The sequence below is a fragment of the Podarcis filfolensis genome, assembly GCF_964270895.1.
Source record: "Podarcis filfolensis genome assembly, chromosome: 2".
NCBI lineage: Eukaryota > Metazoa > Chordata > Lepidosauria > Squamata > Lacertidae > Podarcis > Podarcis filfolensis.
Genome location: NC_139605.1, coordinates 123232892 through 123258450, shown reverse-complemented (window position 1 = coordinate 123258450; position 25559 = coordinate 123232892). Strand labels below are relative to the sequence as shown.

Here is a 25559-nt window from a genome sequence, read left to right as displayed (position 1 = left end):
CTCCCTGCGGCCACGGGCAGGAAAGTGGGGGAGGTGACAGCCCCTTAGGAAGTTGCTTGGACGCTCAGAGCTGGCGCTGCCTGCCGGAAGAACAGCTGTCCTGATCAACAACACAGGGGCTGCAGTCATCAGGGAAGAGTGGGGTGGGGATGTAAACAATGGGATACCCCAAGGACACAATTGGGGCTGATGCTGTTTCAACTTGCTTGCAACTTGCTTGTATTGGGAAATCAGAGAGGTGAGGAAGGCAGGGTGCTGGAGCTTGAGGATGCTGCCTTCAGAAGAGAGAATCCAGCCGCTCACTGCAGTAAGTGGGAGCAGCAACGAATACGGCTTAAATGCAACTTATCAGCTGTCTAATCCTGGGAATCTGGGAATGTTATTTTGTAAGGGCTAAAGGCAAACATATGGGATAGGAACCAAAGGTAGAAACAACTTCAGATTGTGCTTGTTTTCTACAGCAGCTAAGAGCCAAGTCCCTGGTTCATCTCTTTCCTTTTCCATGAGTGAATGCAGCAGCGAGCCCTTTGGAAGGTCCATAGCTAAGAGCACATGCTTTTCATTCTGAAGGCCCTAGGATCACCTTCCATATCTGGTTAAAGGATTGATGTAGCTGGTGTGGGGAAAGACCCTCTCTGCCACAGACCCCTGGAGAGCTGCTGCCAGTCAGAGTGGACAATACTGGGCTGACCTGTAGTCTGACCTGATGTAAAACAGCTTTCCATGTTCCACAAAGCCTTAGCCCCCCTTTCTGTGCAAAATAATACCAGCCCGCCTTGCAGGAATGTTGTAAAGATTCACCAGCCCTGCTGCTGTGGTTTAGAGTCTGCACAAGGTGATACAGGGCTCAGCTCTGCAGTAGGTTTTCTGGAGGTTGTGAGGGCACAGCTGCTACCTGTTACTTCCACTCCTTCCAAGCAGCAGATGGTGTGGCTGGGTTTGTATGAGGCAATGCTCCTAGGTGCAAAAATATCTTTATCCACTAGCTGACACCTAGATTTTCATATGCAGAGAATTAGGGTGTGTTTATGAAGGAGCCTTCAGTTGTTTTGAGACCTCGTCTCATTACTTGAGTCTGAAATGGTACAGTCTGGTCATCACCCCACCTGTTGTTGATGACCACTAGTCCTCTTTAGTACCATGAGGATAAAAGGAGCCCATCTTTCAGGACTACTGTGTGAGGATGAAGAAGAGCCAAGCTTAAGGAATCCAGATACAAACGAAGAGACAGCTCTTGCACCTTTAATAGTTGTGTTGGAATTTAAGCAGGTGTAGCAGGCATGACAAGCTACACCTGTTGAAATTTCCTCTTCCACACAAATATTAGCTGGTTCAGGAGGCCCCTGGCCAGTGCAGCTGAGATACACATTATATTGGACAGGCTCCCATCTTTGCCTCGTGGGAGTTTAAAGGCTCTCTTGCTGACATGGAGAAAAATCTGGATAGCAATCAGATGTGTAGGCAAGGAGGAGCCGGTGTGTCTTGCGCTTTCTGCTTCACTCAATTGATATCCCGTCTCAGCAGCTAACAGTGCAATCCCCTGCATGTTTATTCAGAAAGTGTGCATAGGACAGCTCAGTTGGTGGAGCGTGAGACTCTTAATCTCATGAACATGGGTTTGAGCCCCATGTTGGGCAAAAGATTCCTGCATTGCAGAGGGTTGGACTACATAACCCTCACGTTCCCTTCCAACACTACAATTCTAGGATTCTAGGAATGCAGTCACCAAGAAAGAAGATGAGCAATGGTAAAAGGCAGCCAGCCCAAATGTGCCTGAATGTGTGGTGAGGATCCCTTCCAGCTTTCTCTGCATGCACTGCCTTGGGACCCATGCGTGGATGATGGGTTGCCTTCAGATTGGTGAGTCACAGTTGGGCAGGTGTGTGGTGAGGATACAGGCAGCTTTTTCATGCCAAGTCATCCTGACTGGCAGCAGCAATACAGGGTCACAAGCAGAGGTCTTCCCCAGCTCTGCTCCCAGAAATAATTTTAGCCACAGAATGTCATGTTAGGTATTGATGCCAAGCATGTACTCTGCCACTGAGTTATGGCTCCTGAACTGCACTATGGCAAACCTGTCCCTAGAATTTGCTATTACAGATGGTCTGTGACGTTCTCAGGGTCCCCTAGAGGCCCAGAGGGTGATGAGATCAGCTACTCTGCTGAGTCTAGAGGCCCCTTAATGGTCCTCGCAATACAGTACTGCCACACCTACTGAGTCATAGCGGGCAAAAGGGTTCTTTCTCTCTATTGTTGTTTGACTAGACATGTGGGATCAGATACACCAACCTTGTAATCAACCTAGGCTAGAACACTGGCATTTAAAACAGTAAACATGTATTTATTTCTAGAATATAGTACCTAGAACAAGTAGCCATTTCATGCAGAATACTAAAAGAGAAGTTCAAATATTCTCACCCAGCCTTCCCTGGCTTGGTGACTTCCAAATGTTGTTGGACTCCAAATCCCATCAGTCCCAGCCAGCCTGGCCTGGGGCAGGTATCCCCAAACTCGACCTCCAGATGTTTTGGGACTACAATTCCCATCATCCCTGACCGCTGGTCCTGTTAGCTAGGGATGATGGGAGTTGTAGTCCCAAAACATCTGGAAGGCACCGGCTTGAGGAAGGCTGCCCTTACCTCACATAACGAACCCTGAAAAAGCTACCTTTACTTAGGCTTTCGTTATCCCTTCCATCTCATTCACTGGTCACCTCCAGTACTGACTTTGCAGGAGACATTGAGCTGCATAGAGGAAATTTAGGTTTGTGCCATTAAAGTGGATTGCAGTGTTCTGGTGCAACAAATCCACATTAAAAACAGAAACAAAAACCCACAACAGGCTTTCTTGCCATTAGGAAAGTAACCAGTGGACTGTACTAAAAAGTGTGGGATAAACAACTGATTAATGGGAAGACATGTAGCTACCGTGCAAGCAAACCAAAGCGAGTGCTCATTGTTGCATAACCACCACATAAGTAAACCAAATGCTCAGTGAATACAGGGTATCATCTAACCTTGTGTGTAAGCTTTATGCAAGTGAAGGAGGGTGAATGCTCAATGAACAGGTCTTTTGGATGAGCTCTCTCTGTCCCTCCCTTCTTCCCTCTCTGATTCTGCCTCTCTCTTTCCCAGCAGCCTTCAACTGTCTTCTTGAGAGACACGGTCCACCTGTCACTCACTCTAACTCCAGCCCACATTCCATCACGCTCCCCTGCTGTCAAACACCCTTCTGCTCCCTCTTCCGTTACACTGCCCATGTGGGACAGGTTCTTTTGTTTCTCAATGTGCACCCACTCGCACTCTGCACACAGAACACTTGCATGCCAAGGATTAAACTAGCGTAGAACTAGGACCACTAAGAGGGGTCCTGCTGCACTGGGGACAAAGCCCCCCTGACTCACATTCTCTACTTTTCACATGACTATGGGAATCTGCTATCTGGCCAGCCCTTCCATTTCTCTCCCACACTGCCCAGTCTGTGGTGAAACTGACAGTGCTAGGAAAGGCTTGCCAGTTTTGTAGCTGTCTCATCAGTTTTGTGTGCTCATCAGGAGTGGGGAACCTGGTGCCCTCCAGATGTTTAATTAGTCATTCATTTGACTAAGTGGATTTATATAATGCTCAATCATCTGCAACCTCAGTCTATGGTTTACTGTTGCTGGGCTCCAGCTCCCTGCAGTTCCAACCAGCAGAGCCAATGGTCAGGGATTATGGGAAATTGTAGGCCAACCATATCGGGAGGGAGGCAGGGTTCCTACCCTGTGTGTACACATCCCTGCCCTTTTAAAGAGAGGGCCTTTGAACGAGCCATGGGAAATTGAAAAGGCATTTCCCCAATCTGGTCTGTTTAGTCAGAGAGGTCACCTGGTAGGCAGGTAATGCAGAAAATGGAGAGGGGTGAAGGTCACACACTGCCCAGAATGTCACAAAACATGCCATGATGGAATTGCATCTGAGTGAGGCTACAATATATTATGAACCATCATCTAGGGAGGCAAATTGGGGAGTGCCTTGGACCTCACTATTTGAGACAAGCATGGTGACATTTGAAGCTCGAAAAGCTTTATTTGTGAATGGTGGTAATACTTGTAAACTGAAAGGGGATGGGGAGATTACAGAGTGATAATTAAAGCACCTTTAAGGTGCCCATTTGGCTTTGACCATTGTTGCATCTGAAACCAATGTGCATCTCATGTGGGCTTTGCATTTCAACCTACACAGTCTCACCCATTGTAGTGGCACAGCTGGAATCAGCCCATGCACCATGGCGTATCTTTTACAACAGCCTTTTGTTCTGCTGTTGTTTTCTCACACTTCATAAATGTGCTGACGTAAGTGATTCTGTGTGCTAAAAATGGCTCCTCTCTTGCCTCTTTGAGTCCACATTCCTGGCTGGTGCCAAATTTGCTCCAAAATGTTTACAGATACTCTGAGGGGGAAGGGTCTGTGGTGGAAAGATAAAGATCAGTGTAGTTGCTTCAAGGGAAGCAGCACTTTGGTTAGACTGGGGAAAGGACTAGATGCGTCCTATAATGATGGGAATTAAGGAAACATGTTGCAGTGACATTTGGGCTGTGACCATGGTTGTAAAAAAGATATTGCTAAAAAGGTCAAATCAGGTGACAGCATTAGCTTGGGAGAAACCTCTGGTTGGAAAAAGTGGGTCTTTCCATAACTAAAAAGTTGGCCAAGTACAGGTGATGTGTTGTCCCAGAAACTAAACAGCCGTACCGTACATCTATCTCAAAAGGGTGATGCCATTCTTCTCCCCTTCCTCTGCCTGTGTGTGCATGTGGAAAAAACAACAGACTGGCTGTCTCAAAGCTGGTTCTGAAAGTGATAGAGAGAAGCTATGGCTAAAGTGCCCCCCCATTGTTGGGGAGCAGGGTCTGATGGAGTGTTAGTGTTGTGAACCTTCCATTTCGAGGTGAGACGAGGCAGTGGCCTCTGAGTACCTGGAAGGGGTTGCAGATCAGGCTTTTGAGGAGCTCACCACCTCCTGCCCTTTGAGAGCCAGTGTGATAGTGATTAAGAGTGGTAGACTCTTAACTGGGTTCGGGTCTCCACTCTTTCACATGCAGCTGCTGGGTGACCTTGGGCCAGTCACACTTCTCTGAAGTCTCTCAGCCCCAGTCACCTCACAGAGTGTTTGTTGTGGGGGAGGAAGGGAAAGGAGAATGTTAGCCGCTTTGAGACTCCTTTGGGTAGTGATAAAGCGGAATATCAAATCCAAACTCCTCCTTCTCCTCCTTTGTTGTACACTTGGCACCTTCCTGCCTCCCCCACTGCACACCCTCCAGCCACTGTGCTACTGCCACTGCCTCTGGGTTGCGGTGGGTGGACGTGCATGATGGGCGGGCATGTGATAGCGGGTGAGGCAGCAGAGGGGGCAGCATTTCTGTTTTGTCTCTCCCGACAAAATGTTCTGGGCTGGCCCTGTTCTATCTTATGCCCAGCCTGCATACATACGCAAACAAAACCTTTTATCACAGAAATACCATAAATCCCCTGTGACATTTATTCCAAGGGAAGCAAACTCATGCCCTCGGTATGTACTGGGATCATCTTCCACGTGACAGCCCTTTATGTATTTGAAGATGGCTGTCTTGTCGCCTCTCGGTCTCTTCTTTTCCAGGCTAAACATTCCCAACTGCTTCTCATAAGGCTTGGTTTCTAGACCCTTGAACATCTTGGTTACCTTCCTCTGAACATGTTCCAGCTTGTCAATATCCTCCTTATATTGTGGTGCCCAAATTTGGCCACCATATTCCAGGTGTGGTCTGACCAAGGCAGAAGAGAGTGGGACTATTACTTCCCTTGATCTGGACACTATATTTCTGCTGATGCAGCCTATGATAGCATTAGGGTTTTTTTGCTGTTTCATCACACTGTTGACTCATGTTAAGCAAGACCCCAAGATCCTTTTCACATGTACTGTTAGTAAGCCAGGAGTTGGGGAGCTTGGTTTTTGTGTATTTTTGAATCAGTAGCCAACTAAATTTGGCCACATGTCCAAACAGAGTGATCTGATTCTTAATTCCTTGGCAAGCAGTCGCCTCCTGCTTGGAAACAGGACTGAGGGAGTTAATTGCTGAAGCTTCATCCCAGCCTTTTCTAACAGTCTGGCTAAGAAACAGGTCAGACTGGTCCTCTTCTGGCCAAGCTTTGCCCCTAGGGTGTCTGGCATGTGTGGCTACAGAGTAAAATGCTACATCTCCAGGATATGGCAGTGAAGAAAGATCTGCTGCTTCCAAAATAGCAGAGCCTGCGTCATCTTTTATGAAGCTGGGACCCCTTTCTGCAGCTCCAATGGTCTCAGTAGGCATTCACCTGCCTGACCCCGAGGTAAGGAGAGGGAAAATGGTGCCGTTCTCTGTCTCCCTTGGAATTCTAAATATCTATTTAAAATCCGGCTATTTCCTTGGAAAGAAATACCTCCAGGTGATTTGGCCTAAAGGCACAGCTGGGGAAAAAAGTGGGTAACTGATGGTGCATTGATAATTACTGGCTACTTTTGTTTTGCTGCGGAATTACTTGTGAAAGTTCCTCTCCCACCTCATCACACCTGATCAATAATGGTTTGGAAATAAATCAGTGTTGGCTTATCTTGCAGTTTACCATGGTTTTCCCTGCTGGGTGTTTGTTGGTGACTGCAGTGGTTCTAGAGCAAACACGGTTGGGCCACAGGCCATTGTCAGATGACCTTCACAGCTCCATCCTCATGGCAAATGATTAAGGGGGCAGATGCTGGCTTTTCTTTCTAGCGTGGTAATGAAATGTGACTTAATCTCCACTGAAAATCCAGTGTGAGCCTCATAGAAGTGAAATGCTTCTTTAGCACTGTGGTGTAGTGGTTTGTTTGTGGAATTAGACCAAGAAGACCAGGTTCAAATTCTCATAAAATGTGGGGCTGACAGCACTGTATGCCGTGGCCCCGATCTGGTGGAACGCTCTGTCCCAAGAGACTAGGGCCCTGCGGGACTTGACATCTTTCCACAGGGCCTGCAAGATGGAGCTGTTCCACCAGACCTTTGGTCAAGGCACAGTCTGACCCCCTCCTTCTGTAATCCTCATAGAACTCTAGCCCAATGGTTGCCATTAATTTGATTCTGAATTGACTTTATAATGTATTTTAATTAATTGACTGTGATTTTATGTAAATTGTGCTATTTTTACTGTTGTTAGCCACTCTGAGCCCGGCTTTGGCCAGGGAGGACAGGATATAAATTATAATTATTATTATTATTAATAATAATAATCTTGAGGTCCTTGGAGAAAACACAGGAAATAATATATAAACTAAAGTGAACACAAGGGTTATCAAACTTGAAATATACCATTGCCTGATTAAGGTGTCCTCTCTTTAGGTTGATTTCAGCTGTGCAAAAATTGCCCTTTTAATTCTGAACTTTTCGGGATGGCAAGCTTTCCACAGCTAGCATTATAACTGAGAAAAAGCTGGTTTTCATTAGTGATTTATATTTAGGCTTTATAATTGTTGTTACCCATTATGAGCCCACAGGACTGGGCAGCTTAGGTGTCTTATCACATGGAACTCCCTGTACCAAAACTGCCTCACTTATGGCAGCAGAAAGTAGCTTCTGTGGCAACAGAACTTGCTGGAAAGCAGCTTTGTGTCATGGACCTGCTGGATGCAGAGAAATGGTAAGAGGCAACAGCTGGGGAACCCCCAGGGGAAGAAGGCTCAGAGCCAGGGGACTGGTGGTGGAATGACAATGTGTGGTCAGAAGAAGAGGAAGAAGACTGGGAGGAGGAGGTGTTGGTAACAGGGTTTAGTGAGCAGGAAGAGGCTGTGGCAGAGAGCAGTCCAGAGTTAGAGGCAGAAGTGGAGGCTGGAGAGAAGGGACAGAGATGAGGCAGGCTGCTGAAGAAGCCAGGGAGTCTTCCCTTCCTGCTGTGACCAGGTCTTATCCCCACTGGTCTCCCAGAACACAGAGAGGAATGAAGAGAGCAGAGCAAAGAGAGACAAGATGAAGGAGCCTCAGGTTGCTCGGAAAGGACCCAGGAGAGGAGCCTTAGAGTCCTTCAAGACTTCAGTCCTTGCAACTGCTTTACTGGGACAAGACCTACTGGGAAGAGTTGCTGGGATCACTAAGCCTGAGCTGTTTTGTTTGAATAAAGAGTTAACTTAGTTGACACTGAGTGTTTTATTTCTGACCTGCTCCCGACTCCAGCTCCTGACACTTTGTTTGTGGCTAAGGACTATTCCATGCCTCCAAAATATATTATTTCTTCTAATAGCAAACTCAGGTAGTGAGTGATGACGAAAATGGAGCCAAAGCAGGGTTTTTGAGAAACAAGAGGAATTTATTAGCATGCCCTGAGCAGCCCAAGGCTTGCAGTAATAAGAAAGAAAACAAACCCCACGCTTTTCAGGAAAAACAAGCTAAGGGGCCAACAAACGGCCCAGTGAGGACTGAGCAGGCTCACTACCCACTAACCACAGAACACCCAGTGTATTTTTTTGGGGGGGGGGGATGTAAAACCTGGCAAGGAGCATTGTTGGGGAATAGAATGGAATGCATTGCTTGAGCACCATACAACTAATGGCGTTGCAGAGAAGGGCCAGTCTGGTTGGCAGGAACCTTGCACAGGAGCACTCCACGAGATGGTGAGGCTACACTGCAATCTTATGTTGAAGGTCCCACATGCTGTAAATAATTTTGATCATCTCAGCCTCAAACAGGAGTTAGTTCCTCTGCAGTGCAGATGTTGCCCCCCTAGATGCTGAGGACTAACATAAGCACTAGCATGTGCATGGGTGGATTAATTTATCAGGTAGATATGTGGCATGGGCCAATGTGAAGGTGCTCATAAGCTTTGGAAAGGGCTGGTCCAGCTGCACATCAGTTGGGAGGTTGACTCACCTGTGCTTCTGGGCCTAATCCGCTCGCCTTTTCAACATTATCTTGGCAAAGCAGGAGGCGGCACAATGCCCCTGGCACGAATGCTTGGCACGCCTGCCCTGCTGATGTAACAGCTTCTGAGATTGCAGATTAGGCAGGCTTCTTTAACAGAGCTACTGTGATTACAAGGAGTTGCAGTGATTACAGCAATCAGCCGTCTTCACCCTTTTCAGAGTTGGGATCCATGTTTAATGTCACCCTAGAGTGTCAAATACATTATAGATTTGGGGGGACCCCCCCTAAACCCTAGAAAGTAATAAATGGTAGGATTTTGATTATTTGGAGTATTGAAGGGAAGATTGGAGGTCAGTGGAAAAGCAGAGGCTAAGATTTCATTCCAAACCAGGCCCTCGCCTGGGATAGAAACATCAACAGGACAGCGTGGCATCTTTGGGCCACCTTAGTCCCCACCCCCTTTTTCTGATGCTCCAAGCAGAGCAAGGAGGCTGGCTCTAGCTTCTGTTTTAATTTCCCACAATCCTCCCAAAGCAACATTACATTGAGGCGATTGTGAGAAAGTGAACTTGAGGTTAGACTGTGCTACTTGGAGCACTGTTGCCTCCAGAGATTCACCCACCAACAGAGGAGACCCGTCAGCTAGTGCACTAGTCTCTTCAAACCTGGAGCTGGCCCTACCTAAGGAATGAGGAGAGATGCAACAGAAAGTGGAGTGCAGGGGAGCAGGTGCACTAGGGGAGAAAGTTGCCCATCAACAGCTAACTCCATTCCGAACATCTAACAGAGCAGGCGGACAGGCCACCTGGCCACAGCCTTCTTCACTATGGCAAGATGCATTAAAAAGAAAAGAAAAAAAAGACAGCAATTACTGTATCGGCCCGAATATAAGCTGCACTATTTTTTCTCCCAAATTCTGACCGTGAAAAGTGTGGCTTATATTCACAACCTTATGGGCTTATTTGTGGGTGCGGCTTATATTCAGGCCAATACGGTATGTGAAAACTTGCCTCTGCGCCGCCTATATATTATTCTATGCAAAGATTATGCGAATATGAGTTGGGAATATGTGTCCTTTTTCAGGAGGGAGATGTATTTCCTCTTTTGGGGGTAATATGTGTGGCTGCCAAAGCACCTGTTCTGATGAGATCTCAGCAGGATGGGCCTTTTTCAGGTGCTGGGTGGGTCTGTGGATAACCAAGCTGACCTCTGGCTGTCTAAAGGTGTAGGGAAGATAAAAGAGGCCTAAGGGGAGCAGGTGGGAATCGGAACCTAGGCGGAGGAGCTATGCATATATTTAGCATATTTATTACTAGGCCTTCACCAAAGATGTCGGGGTTGAGTACAACAGTAGTCAACCTTTTCAGACCTGGGATTCACCTTTAGCCCAAACATGCATTTGGAACCCATTAATTAAGTTTTTACATCACATCTGCATGGTGCTGCTGCTGCTGCTATGACAATCCACCTTGGATCAGGCCCTGACCCACCAGTTGAAGACCAGTAGATTACAATGGCATAAACACAATAAAATGCAGTAGATAAACAATTAGAACGACAAACCAACCAATAACAACATTTGCAGAAAGGAAACAATCATTGCACATTCCTAAAAGCCTGGGTGAAAAGGTACGCCTTTGCATGTTTTTTGGAAACCCCCAGTGATGGGGGCCAGGTGTACATCAAAGGGCAAGGAGTTCCAAAGTCTGGGGGTCATCACAACACACTCTGCTTTACGCACTACTTTCCTGTGTTTAAATTGTTATTATTAAATTGTTATTGGGCAGGTGAAAGATATCAGCATGAATTAGCTAAGCTCTTAGGGACGAACCCATTTATTTTTCTGCATGCTTTTTGATGCGTGAGGATATTGCTTCAGGGAAAGGCAGGGTGACTTCTGGGTGTCTCACTTTGGCATCGGCAAGCTCTTCTGATCTCTGGGTTGCAAACGAGGCAATGTGATGAGGCTTCGGCAGAATTTGGGGCCTCCCTGGCTGCCTGCCTGCTGGGCTCGGTTGCTGAAGCCTCTCCGGTGTTTCTTCCCTTACCTGCTGAGTCTGGAGGCATTTCTCCAGCTCCTGACAGATGGCAGCCCTTGTGATATTTGCCGTGTAAACACGCCAAGGGGCGGGGTGCTGTTTGTACTCCACAGCTGGGGAAATGAGGAGTCCTGGAGAACTGGCAAGAGACCTTGGGAAGGGAGGCTGCCTTTCTGAGACTCAGGGCATTTCTGCTGCATGGCCTGCCCACTCCCTCTGATCTCAAATGCGTTGATTTTAGAAAGGTGCTAAAATAGGGCCCGTTGGTGCTGTGGTGGCAGTGCTGGATTTATGTATAAGCTAAACAAACTATAGCTTAGGGCCCCACTCTCTTGGGGCCCCCCAAAAAAATTAAAGGGAAAAAAAGGTGGATGTACATTTCCAAAATATAAGAGAAGAAACAAATTACTTTGATAAAATACATATTTTGCTTTGTGCAAATGGCTTTAGATACCTATTAGGTCCATAGATTACCATATAGCATATATTCAACACAAAAAACAGTGACAATTTGTTGTTGACAAAGGACAGCTGGACATATAAAGGGCCCCATTACCTTCAGTAGCTTAGGGCCACATCAAACCTCAATCTGGCCCTGTGTGGCGGGCTTAGCGTTTTAGCCCTGGAATAAACGCAGGGAAATCAAAGAATGTTTTGCAGCAGGGGAGGGGGTGCTTTTCAGCCTAGGGGCCATATTTCTTTATGGAAAGCTTCCTGGGGGCCACATGCTGGTTGTAGGCTGGATCAGAGGTAAAAATGGGAGGAGAAAAGGATGTGTTTTTGACCTTTGTGCAATAGGCCAAATTCCTGCCACGCAAAAGGAATTTTTGCACACACACATCCTCTCAGCATACCTTTCTCCATCCCTGTTAAGACCACTCGAGAAGGACATGGAGCAGAGTCTGTCTCTCTGTGTGGCCTGGGCAGACTCCTGAAGGCTGGGATAGGGGCATTGAAATATACTCAGAGTCGCAAAGTGATTTCATGCTCTTTATTCAGCTCATAGTGGTGAGGAGGAATGAATCAAAGTCCCCTCAAAGCATCTGCTTTATATACATTATTTACACAATGGGCTGCACATGATTGGCTAATTCCGGAATTCTACTGTAAGCCAATCAGGTTGTGGATTCACTTCTATCTGGAGCATGATTGGGTGGTTCCTGCCAACCAATCATACTGCTGCATTGTTCTAGGACCAATCAGACTGCTGCCTTTTGGATCCTATTGTTCTAGGACCAATCAGACTGCTGCAGTTTGGATCCTATTCAACTCAGTACATAACACCCCTCCCCTCTAAGTTCCAGTCCTGCCCGGGAGGTCACATTCATAGTCCTCAAGGTACGCCGGCAGCCTATGTGTGCGTTGCGGCCTGGGGTGTTCCCTGGTCCGGGGTTCAGGTTCTGGCTCATGTTCCAGGGATGCTGGCTGTGATGGGGCTGTTTGGTCTGGCGCAACCGGCTCGCTCAGTCATGGTTCTGGTTCCGGTGTCCTTCCGGCCTCACGGGTCCTCTCTGTATTTACTGATTCTGCCTCTCCTGCTGGCCCCTGCTGCTCTATGGGCCTCACTGCCCCACTGTTCCCCTGGGACTCCTCTGACCTGTCCTCCTCCTCCTGGTTTTCTCCCGGGAATCGTCGCCGTATCTGGTCGCAGTGGCGGCGCCAGCATTGCCCCCCATCTGTTAGCACCTCGTACGACACGGGGCCAGTGACCCTGGTGACTGTGGCGGGTACCCATGCAGGGCCTGCCCCAAAATTCTTTGCATACACTGGGTCCTGGGCCTCGAAGGTCCGGGGGTTCCTGCCTTCCCCCACCACTACCTCATCCTGAGCTCTATCAGGGTGAAGGCGGTCCAATCTGATTGCAAGGCGCCGACCCATTAGTAGTTCAGCGGGGCTCCGGCCAGTCATTGAGCTGGGGGTGCTGTGCTGTGCTAGAAGGAATGTGGCAAGGCGGTACTCCCAATCCCCTTGCGTCATGCAGCGAAGGGTGTCCTTGGTGGTCCGCACCATGCGTTCTGCTTGGCCATTGGTGGCAGGGTGGAATGGCGCTGAACGGATGTGGCGGATGGCGTTCTGCGCTGTGAAGGTTTGGAATTCTCCTGACGTAAATGCAGTCCCGTTGTCTGAGACGAGAGTGTCAGGGAGCCCGTGGGTTGCAAACAGCCTGCGTAGTACCTGGATGGCTGCGGACGTAGAAGTGGACGGTACCAGTGCGACGTCCAGCCATTTGGTGTAGGAGTCCACCACTATGAAGAATGTTTTCCCCTGAAAGGGGCCAGCAAAGTCCACATGCAGGCGTGACCATGGTGCTCGGGCGGATTCCCAGGACTGGACTGGGGCCCTTGGGGGATCTGGGTGGGATTCTTGGCAGGCCTGGCAGTGTTTGACCCAGGCCTCTATCTCTCCGTCGATCCCCGGCCACCACACGTAACTCCTGGCAAGGGCCTTCATTCTTACTACCCCTGGGTGTGTCTCGTGTAGGGCTGTAAGGACCCTTTTGCGGAGGGGCTGGGGAACAACGACCCTGCTTCCCCATAACAGGCACCCCTTGTGGGCCGACAGTTCATGTTTGCGGGTTGTGTAGCCGGCGAATTCTGGCCCAGGGCTGCTGCTGGGCCATCCCCTCCACACCCAGGACCCGGGAGATGACCCTATCTTTCTTGGAATGGTGTGCAACTTCTTGTGCCTGAATGGGGCGGTCGGGAAGCAGCTCCAGGCTCATAACCTCTTGTGCAGGTGCTGGGTCGGGGCCTGTTTCCGGTAGTGGTAGCCTGCTGAGGGCGTCCGCATGGCCCTTCGCCTTCCCAGGGCGGTGAATCAGTGCATACTGGTAGCTGGCAAGGAAAATTGACCACCTGAGGACGCGAGGAGACAGCACTTGGGGGGTCTGCTTTTCGGGGGCAAACAAGCCAAGCAACGGCTTGTGGTTAGTCACCACGGTGAAGGGCCACCCGTACAAGAAATCATGGAATTTTTTTACTCCCTTCACGATTGCCAGACCCTCCTTGTCGATTTGCGAGTAGTTCCGCTTGGTTGCGTTGAGTGTCTGGGAAAAGTATGCCACCGGTACCTCTCTTCCATCCGGGAGTTGGTGTCCCAGGACAGCGCCAATGCCATAGGGCGAGGCGTCGCATGCTAGCATCACCGGCAGCCTCTCATCGAAGTGTGCCAAGACCGAGTTTGAGACAAGCAAGTCCTTGACTGCCTGGAATGCGGCCTCCTGGCGCTGGCCCCACACCCAAGGGGCCCGCTTGTCCAGGAGTCTGTGTAGGGGCTCCGCTACCGCCGCCTTGTGGGGAAGGAAGGAATGGTAAAAGTTCAATAGTCCCAAGAAGGCCTGAAGTTCAGTCTTGTTCTTGGGTGCTGGGGCATCACAAATGGCTCGTACCTTGTCCCCAGTCGGGTGGACCCCTTCTGCGTCCACCATAAATCCCAGAAAGTCCACCTGAGGCACTCCTAGTAGACATTTTTCCCGCTTCACCTTGAGACCCGCCGTCTGGAAACGGTGCAGAACGGTGCGGAGGCGGTCCTCAAACTCCTCTGGTGTGGGCCCGGCAATCAACACATCATCAAAGAAGGGGGTGACGCCAGGAATCCCTTTAAGGAGAGAGTCCATTACATTCTGGAATATGCCTGGTGCCATGCTGACACCGAATTGCAGCCGCTTTACCCTGAACGCTCCTCTGTGCGTCACAATCGTCTGTGCCTCTGCTGTGGCCTCATCTACTGGCAGCTGTTGATATGCTTGGGCCAAGTCCAGCTTGCCAAAAATTTTCGACCCAGCCAGGGTGGCAAGGACATGGCTGACCACTGGTACTGGGTATGCATGGGCCGTGAGGGCCTTGTTTATGGTACATTTGTAGTCTGTGCAGATGCGGACCGAACCATTAGGCTTGACAGGTGTGACGATTGGGGTTTCCCAGGGGGCATTAGGCACCGGCTCCAGCACTCATTGCTCCACGAGCCGGTCCAATTCCTCGTCTATACGGGGTTTCAGGGCGAACGGGACCCGGCGGGCCTTGAGCCTGACCGGTCGTACTGCGGGGTCAAGCTGTAGAGCAATGGGGGGGCCCGTATACTGTCCCAATTTCCCATCGAAAACCCCCGGAAATTCCTTGCATATGGCGTCCACGTCCACTTGTAAGCTGTTGTGGTTCACCCCGGTGACGGCTAGCCCCAGTGGTCCAAACCATGCCAATCCCAGTAAGCTAATGTAGGGGCCCTTGACCACAAGCAAGTCCAGTTGCCACGTCTGCCCTCGGTATTGCACCCTGAAGGTCCCCACCCCCATTGTGGGGACCTTACGTTTCTGGAAGTCCCGGAGGGTGAATGGGGCCGGCCTGAGTTTGGGACCCCCAGTAGGACACAGTTTCCTTAAGGTCCTTGCCGAGATTATGGATAGAGTTGAACCCGTGTCAAGCTCCATGCGGCATGGGGCCCCCTCTATCTGTACCTCTACATAAATTTTCTCTACGTTGGGGTGGGGCAACTGGTATACCTGGAAGTCCATGAGCTCCGTCGAGTTGCCTTGGTGCGTTGGGCCCCGGGACCTGGGGCTCTTGGATTGGTCACCTGATGCCTGGCGTCGGGTGGGCCGAGCCCGACACACCCGGGCGATGTGTCCCGATTTTCTGCACTGCCTGCACTCTGCGTTGCGGAAACGGCAGGTCCTCCTCTCGTGACTTTCTCCACAGCTTGCGCAATTCCCTCCTTCTCGTCGAGGCAGCTGTGGTATGTGGGCTGCTTGAGTGCGCTGCTGTACTTGGTGCACCTCCTCCCTGTTGGATCCTGAGTCGTCGGTGAGGTCTTCGTGGTGGACCCTCGGTTGGGACGGCTGGCTCGGCCGTGCCTCTTGCGTCAACCTCTCGGCAGCTTCCGTTGCCAGGGCCTCCTCCAGAGCGACCTGGAACGTTAGGTTCTTCTTAGCGTAGAGGCGTCGTTGCAGCTTCTCATCCTTCAGGCCACCGACGAGGCGGTCACGAAGCATGTTCTCCAGCAGAAGTTGCAGAACTGGGCAGCTTGGCGGAGAGAGGTCACAAACCCAGTTATGGTTTCCCCAGGGGCTTGCCGCTTTGCGTAGAAGGCATTTCGACGAGCCACCACTGAGGGCTGTGGCGAAAAGTGCCCCTTCAGCTGTTCCATTATTGTTTTGTATGGAACAGTAGCAACGTCTTCAGGCGCAAGGAGAGCCCAGGCGATTTCAAACGTCTCCTCTCCGCAGACACTGAAGAATATTGCCCTCTTCTTGGCGTCTTCTTCATCGGTGACCCCTTTGGCTTCTAGGAGGAAGGTGAAACGGGAGGCGTACGCTTCCCAGTCTCCAGATGCTGGGTTGAACGGCGAGAAGCTGCTGTCGGTTGCCATTCTGAGTTCCTTGTGTCCCAGAGCTGAAGCCTGGATACACGGTGCGAGGCAGCGGTGCGGCAGGTGGCGGTGCTGCAGTGCTGTGTGTGGCAGTCAGCTCAGCGGGATCCCACCTTCGTCGCCAGTGAAATATACTCAGAGTCGCAAAGTGATTTCATGCTCCTTATTCAGCTCATAGTGGTGAGGAGGAATGAATGAAAGTCCCCTCAAAGCATCTGCTTTATATACATTATTTACACAATGGGCTGCACATGATTGGCTAATTCCGGAATTCTACTGTAAGCCAATCAGGTTGTGGATTCACTTCTATCTGGAGCATGATTGGGTGGTTCCTGCCAACCAATCATACTGCTGCATTGTTCTAGGACAAATCAGACTGCTGCATTCTGAATCCTATTGTTCTAGGACCAATCAGACTGCTGCCTTTTGGATCCTATTGTTCTAGGACCAATCAGACTGCTGCAGTTTGGATCCTATTCAACTCATTACATAACAGGCATGGAGGGCTCCGTTAGCCCTCAGGCTGAGGTTCTCTGTCCTTGTCTTAAGAGCATGTGCAGAGCACCTTCCCATCACCTCTGAGGTTACAGTAGCTGGAAGTGCTCCTACTGCAGTAAGCATCATACTTGACAGGTGAGTTTTGCAGATGAGGAGAGAGGTACTCTTGTGCTATGCTGGCAGAGCAGTTTGTAGACTCAGAATTGTAGAGTTGGGAAGGCACCCTGCGGTCATCTAGACCAACCCCCTGCAATGCCAGAATTGCTGTTGCAGTGCAAGAATCTCAGCTAAGTGAATCACAGTTGCTGTGTCTGATGTCAACCTTGGGGCGGAGAAATTACATAAAAGTAGCAGACATTCTTCCAGTGTCCCTGGAAATATCACCTATGCTGACCAATCCAAGGACAGCAGTGTGTGCTTGGAAGGAGCTGACCTCTGGAGGCTGAGCTGGAGGAGCGTCGTATCACATTGCCATGCCCCGCAGAGCACAAACAAAGCAGAGGACCAGGCAGTGGCCAAAGGGATCTTCCACTAGCATGCTCAGGAGTCGCAGGTTGAAATCTCCATCGCACAGAACATTTTCCCTCCCCCCCCTGCACAAAAGGATCCAAAAGTAGGAAGCTGCACCAGGCAAAGGGATTCTGTGGTGCAGTTTGCAAAGTAGGCACAAACATACCAGAGAGGTCACTGGTTCAAATCTACCCTGCCGTGCTTCTTTATCCTTTCCTACTAGCTGTCACTCACTGAGAAGGGGATGGTCAGTACAGCTGCACAGATGCACATGTGCTCTCAAGGACGGCGGTTCAGATATTCCCTGATACTGGCTGGGGGTGGGGATCAGCACAGCACCAGGGAGGATGGTAAGCAGTGCGCAGCTCCTGAGTGCCAGAAGTCTCACCACAGGAATGTGCCACCCCAAACCTAGAAACACACAGACCCAAACTTCTTTCCCACTGGTTGTGGGGCAGGGAGAAGGGCATGCACACACATTGCTACAGCTACAAGAGGCAGTGCATAAGGACAGGGAGGTAGCAGCCCATATGCCCCTGGGTGGGTGTCACAGCAGAATAGTGAGGCACCTCCCACTGTCAGCCCCACTCCAGCGGAACCTCGGTTTGCAGGAGGAGCCCGGCAGGCTTTACAACTGAGTGGCCACATGAAATGTGCCTTTGGGATGCTGAAGATGTGCTTCTGGTGTCTCCCCTTGTCACGATTGAAATTCAGGAGACACAGTGAGGATTGTTCTGTAACTGAATGAGATAGGGACAAGTAGGTCATGCATTTGGGGCTTTTCTGGTTGCATTTCGGGGCAGAGTACCCTTTACTGTGCCTGTATTCTCATCAGAAATGAGCTCTGAGAGCCCTGCCTCTGCCTCTCTGGATGTTTCCCTCCATTCTGAATATTGTTTAGTGTTACTCTATCTCAGGCCAGGAGAGATGCTCCTTGGGGCTTGCGCTGTATTCTCTGTGCTGGGCAGTTTCTCAAGAAACTATTGGTAACTTGGCAAACCACTCAAAGGCTGAAATATTTCTGTGGGCTCTATCATGATACCACTCCAAATTCCAGAGCTTTCTGGCCAAGCAAACACTTGAACTAGAGTTGTGTTTGTGTTCTGTAGCAAATCTGGTTCATTTGTAGGAAGTTCCATCTGTAATGGAACACAGAATCCGCTTCTTGGGCTAGCTGCCTCACATTACCTCATTGTAGGTCTGGCTGTGCTTAAGGCTGGTCCCTGCAAATATGTCTATTAAAGTAAGTAAAAAATAAACCATTTATTTAAATCATTTTTATACTGATTTACATTTCTGGGGGAGGGGAAATCTCTGTAGATTCTGCATAAAGCTTCAGATATGTTTATATAAAAGTATAATCTTTCTTTATGTACTTATTTAAATCATTTCTCTACCTCTACACGGTTCTAAAAAATATCCAAGTGGTTTTACAGCCTATCTTAAAACATCAAATAGAACATGACAAAATGGAAAAATATAAAATTTCAGAAGAAAATCAAATGCAATAAGGTTCATATTTGAAGCAGCATGATTGGCAGGTAAACAAAATATTCTCTTAACAAAAGAGTTACAAGCGGGCGTTTTTCTCAGCTGGAATTTGCTGGACCTCAGCTCCCCCGCCTCTCAGGTGAGTGCTGTTGCCATTCTAAGAGAACAAGGGAGGTCTTCATGGTGAGTTTCAGCACCTTTTTTCTAGAAAAATAGCACTGGTTACAAGTAAGAATCAAATGCTAAAATGCAGTAAAAAATCCACATATAAAGCATCATTGGCAACTAAATGAAATTTCTGAGACAATACTTTTCCACCACAGTAACGTCTCCCAAAGGCATCCTTATTAGTCTTTTACATATAAAACTCATTCCCACCAACCACACCCAGAGCACAGCTAATCTCCAGCCAACCATTTGTCACAAGGCCAGCATCTGACAACTATTTTCTTACTCTGTGTGAGTTTCTGCTGCATGCTGGTTTTCAGAAAGGGGTGGAGCTCCCTTGCCTTCCGCTGCTCCTTGGGTGGGGCAAACTTTGCTGTGGGTCTCAGGATGAGTTTGCACCTGCATGCTCATCACATGATGAGAGCAGTATCACATGATGCCTATCAACTGATGCATATGTATGTGAAGGGACCACCATCACAGCTCAAACAGATCAAAACAGGCAAAACTTTTGTATCCCTTTGGACCTTTAATTTCTTTTTAATGGAGGCAGGTTGCATATTCAGGTGTGATACTCATCTGCTACCTTTGCCGCAGGCATCTTAAGTTATCAGTTTGCACACTATCAGCATTCTGAGCAGTTCTCCTTTAGTGAATCTCAACCATCGTGCCGTTATGTTACTTTTCCCAATTCCCCATCAGGTGTAATCATGTGATGGGGCTCCAACTCATGTGGGAAGTCCTACTCAACATTGTGTGAACGGACTTCCTAGCTCAGGAGTAGCTAACCTGTGGCACCTCCAGATGTTGCTGGACTCCTACTCCCAACAGCCCCAACCAGCATGGGGAATGGTCAGGGATGGTGGGAGATGTGGTCCAGCAATATCTGGAGAGCCACGTCTTTCCCACCCCAGAGCCAACTCCCATTAGCATTCTGGCCACAGTTGACTTGGCTACCAAACTCTGCCGTTTTTTGCCCAATGAAGGTCAGACAAAGAGACCTGTTTTCCTTTGTCGAAGGCTTGGGGGCATGGGTTGTGGCACGGCATGGCGTTTCTTCCCTTCGGATGTGCTGTGGCTCAGTGGGCACCTAACATGTGACATCTGGTCAGCCTGGTAACTGTGCCCCCCCCCCCCGCACAGGTTCTCTCTTGCAGGGATGAGGAACCACTTCCTTTGCAAGGGAGGATGCCTGCCTGCTCCTGCACTGGGCTGTGCACTGGGCTAACACACGCAACCGACAGCCCCTTCCTCACTTTGTAAATGGACTAAGGAAATGTCCTTGATCTTTTTGTTTTCCAGACCCCTCTTCCAGACACCGAATCAGCCTTAGTGCCTGGCCACAGCCTAAAGCAGGTAAATATCAAACAGCCGTCTTGACAGGGACAAAGGAAGCACAGCCTAAAAGTGGGGGCAGTTACTCCCCCCCCAAGGGCTAACAGACTGGGGTTTGATGTGTGTCCTTTCACACAGGTCTGTCTACGTATTTCAGGGGTGTGTGCAAGCATTTCTTCTTATTATTATTATTCTTATTATTTTAGATTTCCATCCCACCTTTCTGAGGCTTATGCCACATTCATGGGAGCTCTTGCACACCAAAGTCACATTAGTACACGGTGGTGCAGCAAAAGCCTGAAAAGGTATTTGCTGACAGTGGAAGCTGGCTGGTGGCAGAAGTATAAGACCCTCAAGGGGCAAGGTGTTACATGATGTAGGTGTAGCTGTAGAAAAGGCCTGTCTGTCCCATGGAATTTGAAGCTACAAATCTCTATTTGCATTTTTTTTAATATTTAAAAAAGTTCCTAGTCCTCATGATTGTGAAGGTCAGTTTGCAGGTGTGCTGGATGATGCCTGATGAAATCACAACTGCCAATTCCAGTTGCTGGAAAGCACAGGGGGTGAGAGGGCTCTGGGGCTCATCTTCTGCTCCCTGGCCTCCGACAGGCATCTAGTTGGCCTCTGTGAGAACAGGATGCTGGACGAGATGGGCCAGCAGGCTATTCTTATGTTCTTATGACTGTAAAATCAGAAAGCCCTTTCTTCAAGTCTCAGTTCTTGACAAGGATCTGCCACGTGTCCCTAGGCAAACCACTCTCTCAGACTCAGTCCTGCCCCCACTCTGTTCCCCCATATGAGGGAGGCTAACACTCACCTACTTCAGAAGGTGGTCGTGATTATTGAAACAAGGCCATGTTTGTGAAGTGCTGGGGGCAGTCAAAGGGGATATATATAGATATAGACACACCAGGTATTTATTATTAATATTAAGGCTAATAATCTTATAGGGACTCCATGCCTCTCCTGTTCTATTTGGCAAGTACTTGAGAGGCCTGGTCGGAAGCCTGTGATCCATGTCTGGCTGAGAGCCAATCATTGTAGCCAAGATGCAAGTTGGAAGAAAATCAGATTTTAAAACCAAATTGACAGAGGAGTTTAAAACGAACCTGTTTCCATGTATTCTCCCTTCAAAATAATCAGCTTTTAAAAGGAAATTCTGTATTCAATGGAAACAAGAACAGGCCCATACTGATGATATCTTAGGACTGAACCTTTGAGCTTCTATGAAACAGTGAGTGGAAGGCTGAAAAGAACCAGAGACAAAAATATCTGACTTTGGAGGTCAAGTGTTTATAAATATGACACAATTGTTCATGCATATTTATTATTCTGCAAACGACAACTTGTTCAACTATGCATAACATCCCTTTCCTCTCCTCCCTGCTTTCCCCCAAATCCAAAATTAGTTTTGGGCTTTCCAGATACTGAGTATCTGGAAACTGAGCCAGAAGGTTCGTTATCCCAGTGCCTTTGGTGGGACCCTGAGCGGGGAAGCCTGGCTAGCCCTGTCTCTCATCTTCTGCCACCAAGCAAATACATTCCCATTTATGCAAAGCTTTGGCTCACAGGTTGCCTTGTGAATATAGTGTAATTGGTTTTAACTGGTTGCATTCAGTGTTTTTTATTGTTTTTATCTGTCTTTTCAATATTTTTCTCACTCTTGAGTGCTTCCCCAAATGAAGCAAAGGCCGTAAATCACCAGGGAGAGGGCCTTTTTAGTAGTGGCACCCCAGTTATGGAGCAGCCTTCCCAGGGAGGCTCACTGGCTCCATCTTTGTGGTCTTTTCAGTGCCAGATGAAAGCCTTTCTGTTCACCCAGGCCTTTTAAATAACTATATGGCACAGGTCTCTCCATTTTAAAATTGGTGCTTTAACTTTGGTGGTTTTGGAAGATTTTTCTTATTTTATGAAAGCTACTATGATTTCTTCCTATCCTATCCTATCCTAACCCACCTTCCTTCCAAAAAGCTGAAGGTGGCAGACATACTTCTGCTCCCCATTTCATCCTCACAACAACCCTGTGAGGTGGGTTAGGCTGAGAGACAGGGACTGGGCCAAGGTCACCCAGTGAGCTTCATGGCTGGGTGGGGATTTGAACCCTGGTCTCCCAGGTCCTTCTCCTGCACAGTAACCACTACACCACATGTGTTGTTGTTGTTTAGTCGTTTAGTCGTGTCCGACTCTTCGTGACCCCATGGACCAGCGCACGCCAGGCACTTCTGTCTTCCACTGTCTCCCGCAGTTTGGTCAGACTCATGTTTGTAGCTTCGAGAACACTGTCCAACCATCTCGTCCTCTGTCGTCCCCTTCTCCTTGTGCCCTCAATCTTTCCCATCAGGGTCTTTTCCAGGGAGTCTTCTCTTCTCATGAGGTGGCCAAAGTATTGGAGCCTCAGCTTCACGATCTGTCCTTCCAGTGAGCACTCAGAGCTAATTTCCTTAAGAATGGATGCATTTGATCTTTTTGCAGTCCATGGGACTCTCAAGAGTCTCCTCCAGCACCATAATTCAAAAGCATCAATTCTTCGGTGATCAGCCTTCTTTATGGTCCAGCTCTCACTTCCATACATCACTACTGGGAAAACCATGGCTTTAACTATACAGACCTTTGTTGGCAAGGTGATGTCTCTGCTTTTTAAGATGCTGTCTAGGTTTGCCATTGCCTTTCTCCCAAGGAGCAGGTGTCTTTTAATTTCGTGACTGCTGTCACCATCTGCAGTGATCATGGAGCCCAAGAAAGTAAAATCTCTCACTCCTCCATTTCTTCCCCTTCTATTTGCCAGGAGGTAATGGGCCCAGTGGCCATGATCTTCGTTTTTTTGATGTTGAGCTTCAGACCATATTTTGCGCTCTCCTCTTTCACCCTCATTAAAAGGTTTTTAATTCCTCCTCACTTTCTGCCATCAAGGTTGTGTCATCTGCATATCTGAGGTTGTTGATATTTCTTCTGGCAATCTTAATTCCGGCTTAGGATTCATCCAGCCCAGCCTTTCGCATGATGAATTCTGCATATAAGTTAAATAAGCAGGGAGACAATATACAGCCTTGCCGTACTCCTTTCCCAATTTTGAACCAATCAGTTGTTCCATATCCAGTTCTAACTGTAGCTTCTTGTCCCACATAGAGATTTCTCAGGAGACAGATGAGGTGATCAGGCACTCCCATTTCTTTAAGAACTTGCCATAGTTTGCTGTGGTTGACACAGTCAAAGGCTTTTGCATAGTCAATGAAGCAAAAGTAGATGTCTTTCTGGAACTCTCTAGCTTTCTCCATAATCCAGCGCATGTTTGCAATTTGGTCTCTGGTTCCTCTGCCTCTTCTAAATCCAGCTTGCACTTCTGGGAGTTCTCGGTCCATATACTGCTTGAGCCTTCCTTGTAGAATTTTAAGCATAACTTTGCTAGCGCGTGAAATGAGTGCAATTGTGCGGTAGTTGGAGCATTCTTTGGCACTGCCCTTCTTTGGGATTGGGATGTAGACTGATCTTCTCCAATCCTCTGGCCACTGCTGAGTTTTCCAAACTTGCTGGCATATTGAGTGTAGCACCTTAACAGCATCATCTTTTAAAATTTTAAGTAGTTCAGCTGGAATACCATCACTTCCACTGGCCTTGTTATTTGCAGTGATTTCTAAGGCCCATTTGACTTCACTCTCCAGGATGTCTGGCTCAAGGTCAGCAACCACACTACCTGTGGTGTACGAGCCATCCATATCTTTCTGGTATAATTCCTCTGTGTATTGTTGCCACCTCTTCTTGATGTCTTCTGCTTCTGTTAGGTCCTTACCACTTTTGTCCTTTATTATGGTAATCTTTGTACAAAATGTCCCTTTCATATCTCCAATTTTCTTGAACAGATCTCTGGTTCTTCCCATTCTGTTGTTTTCCTCTATTTCTTTGCATTGCTCGTTTAAGAAGGCCTTCTTGTCTCTCCTTGCTATTTTTTGGAAATCTGCATTCAATTTCCTGTATCTTTCACTATCTCCCTCGCATTTTGCTTGCCTTCTCTCCTCCACTATTTGTAAGGCCTCGTTGGACAGCCACTTTGCTTTCTTGCATTTCCTTTTCATTGGGATGGTTTTCGTTGCTGCCTCCTGTATAATGTTGCGAGCCTCCATCCATAGTTCTTCAGGCACTCTGTCCACCAAATCTAAATCCTTGAACCTGTTCCTCACTTCCACTGTGTATTCATAAGGGATTTGACTTAGATTGTATCTTACCGGCCCAGTGGTTTTTTCTACTTTCTTCAGTTTAAGCTTGAATTTTGCTATAAGAAGCTGATGATCTGAGCCACAGTCCGCTCCAGGTCTTGTTTTTGCTGACTGTATAGAGCTTCTCCATCTTTGGCGGCAGAGAATATAATCAATCTGATTTCGATGCTGCCCATCTGGTGATGTCCATGTGTAGAGTCGTCTCTTGTGTTGTTGGAAAAGAGTGTTTGTGATGACCAGCTTGTTCTCTTGGCAGAACTCTATTAGCCTTTGCCCTGCTTCGTTTTGAGCTCCAAGGCCAAACTTGCCAGTTGTTCCTTTTATCTCTTGACTCCCTACTTTAGCATTCCAATCCCCTATAATGAGAAGAACATCCTTCTTTGGTGTCAATTCTATAAGGTGTTGTAAATCTTCATAGAATTGGTCAATTTCAGTTTCTTCAGCACCAGTGGTTGGTGCATAAACTTGGATTACTGTGATGTTAAAAGGTCTGCCTTGGATTAGTATTGAGATCATTCTATCATTTTTGAGATTGCACCCCAATACAGCTTTTGCCACTCTTTTGTTGACTATGAGGGCCACTCCATTTCTTTTACGGGATTCTTGCCCACAGTAGTAGATATGATGGTCATCCGAACTGAATTCGCCCATTCCCATCCATTTTAGTTCACTGATGCCCAGGATGTCAATATTTATTCTTGCCATCTCATTTTTGACCACATCCAACTTACCAAGGTTCATGGTTCTTACATTCCAGGTTCCTATGCAATATTTTTCTTTACAGCATTGGACTTTCCTTTCGCTTCCAGGCATATCCGCAACTGAGCGTCCTTTCAGCTTTGGCCCAGCCGCTTCATCAGCTCTGAATCTACTTGTACTTGTCCTCCGCTCTTCCTCAGTAGCATGTTGGACGCCTTCCGACCTGAGGGGCTCATCTTCCAGCGTCATAACTTTTATATGCCTTTTGTCTTTGTCCATGGAGTTTTCTTGGCAGGGATACTGGAGTGGCTTGCTGGTTCCTGCTCCAGGTGGATCACGTTTGGTCAAAACTCTCCACTA

General features: G+C 48.3%; 1 protein-coding gene across 3 annotated transcripts in view; it reads left to right on the top strand.

Moving 5' to 3' along the window:
- The window catches only part of RAPGEF3 (Rap guanine nucleotide exchange factor 3), a 54424-nt gene that overhangs the window by 5080 nt on the left and 23785 nt on the right, over positions 1 to 25559 (top strand). Inside the window, exons 3-4 of one of the 3 annotated variants that reach the window (XM_083599757.1) lie at positions 18889 to 18925; positions 20257 to 20361. In XM_083599757.1, coding sequence (XP_083455883.1) covers positions 18889 to 18925; positions 20257 to 20361 — 142 coding nt within the window. Of the gene's footprint in view, positions 1 to 18888; positions 18926 to 20256; positions 20410 to 25559 lie in introns of all 3 variants that reach the window. The other 2 variants (XM_083599758.1, XM_083599759.1) reach the window with 2 other exon arrangements.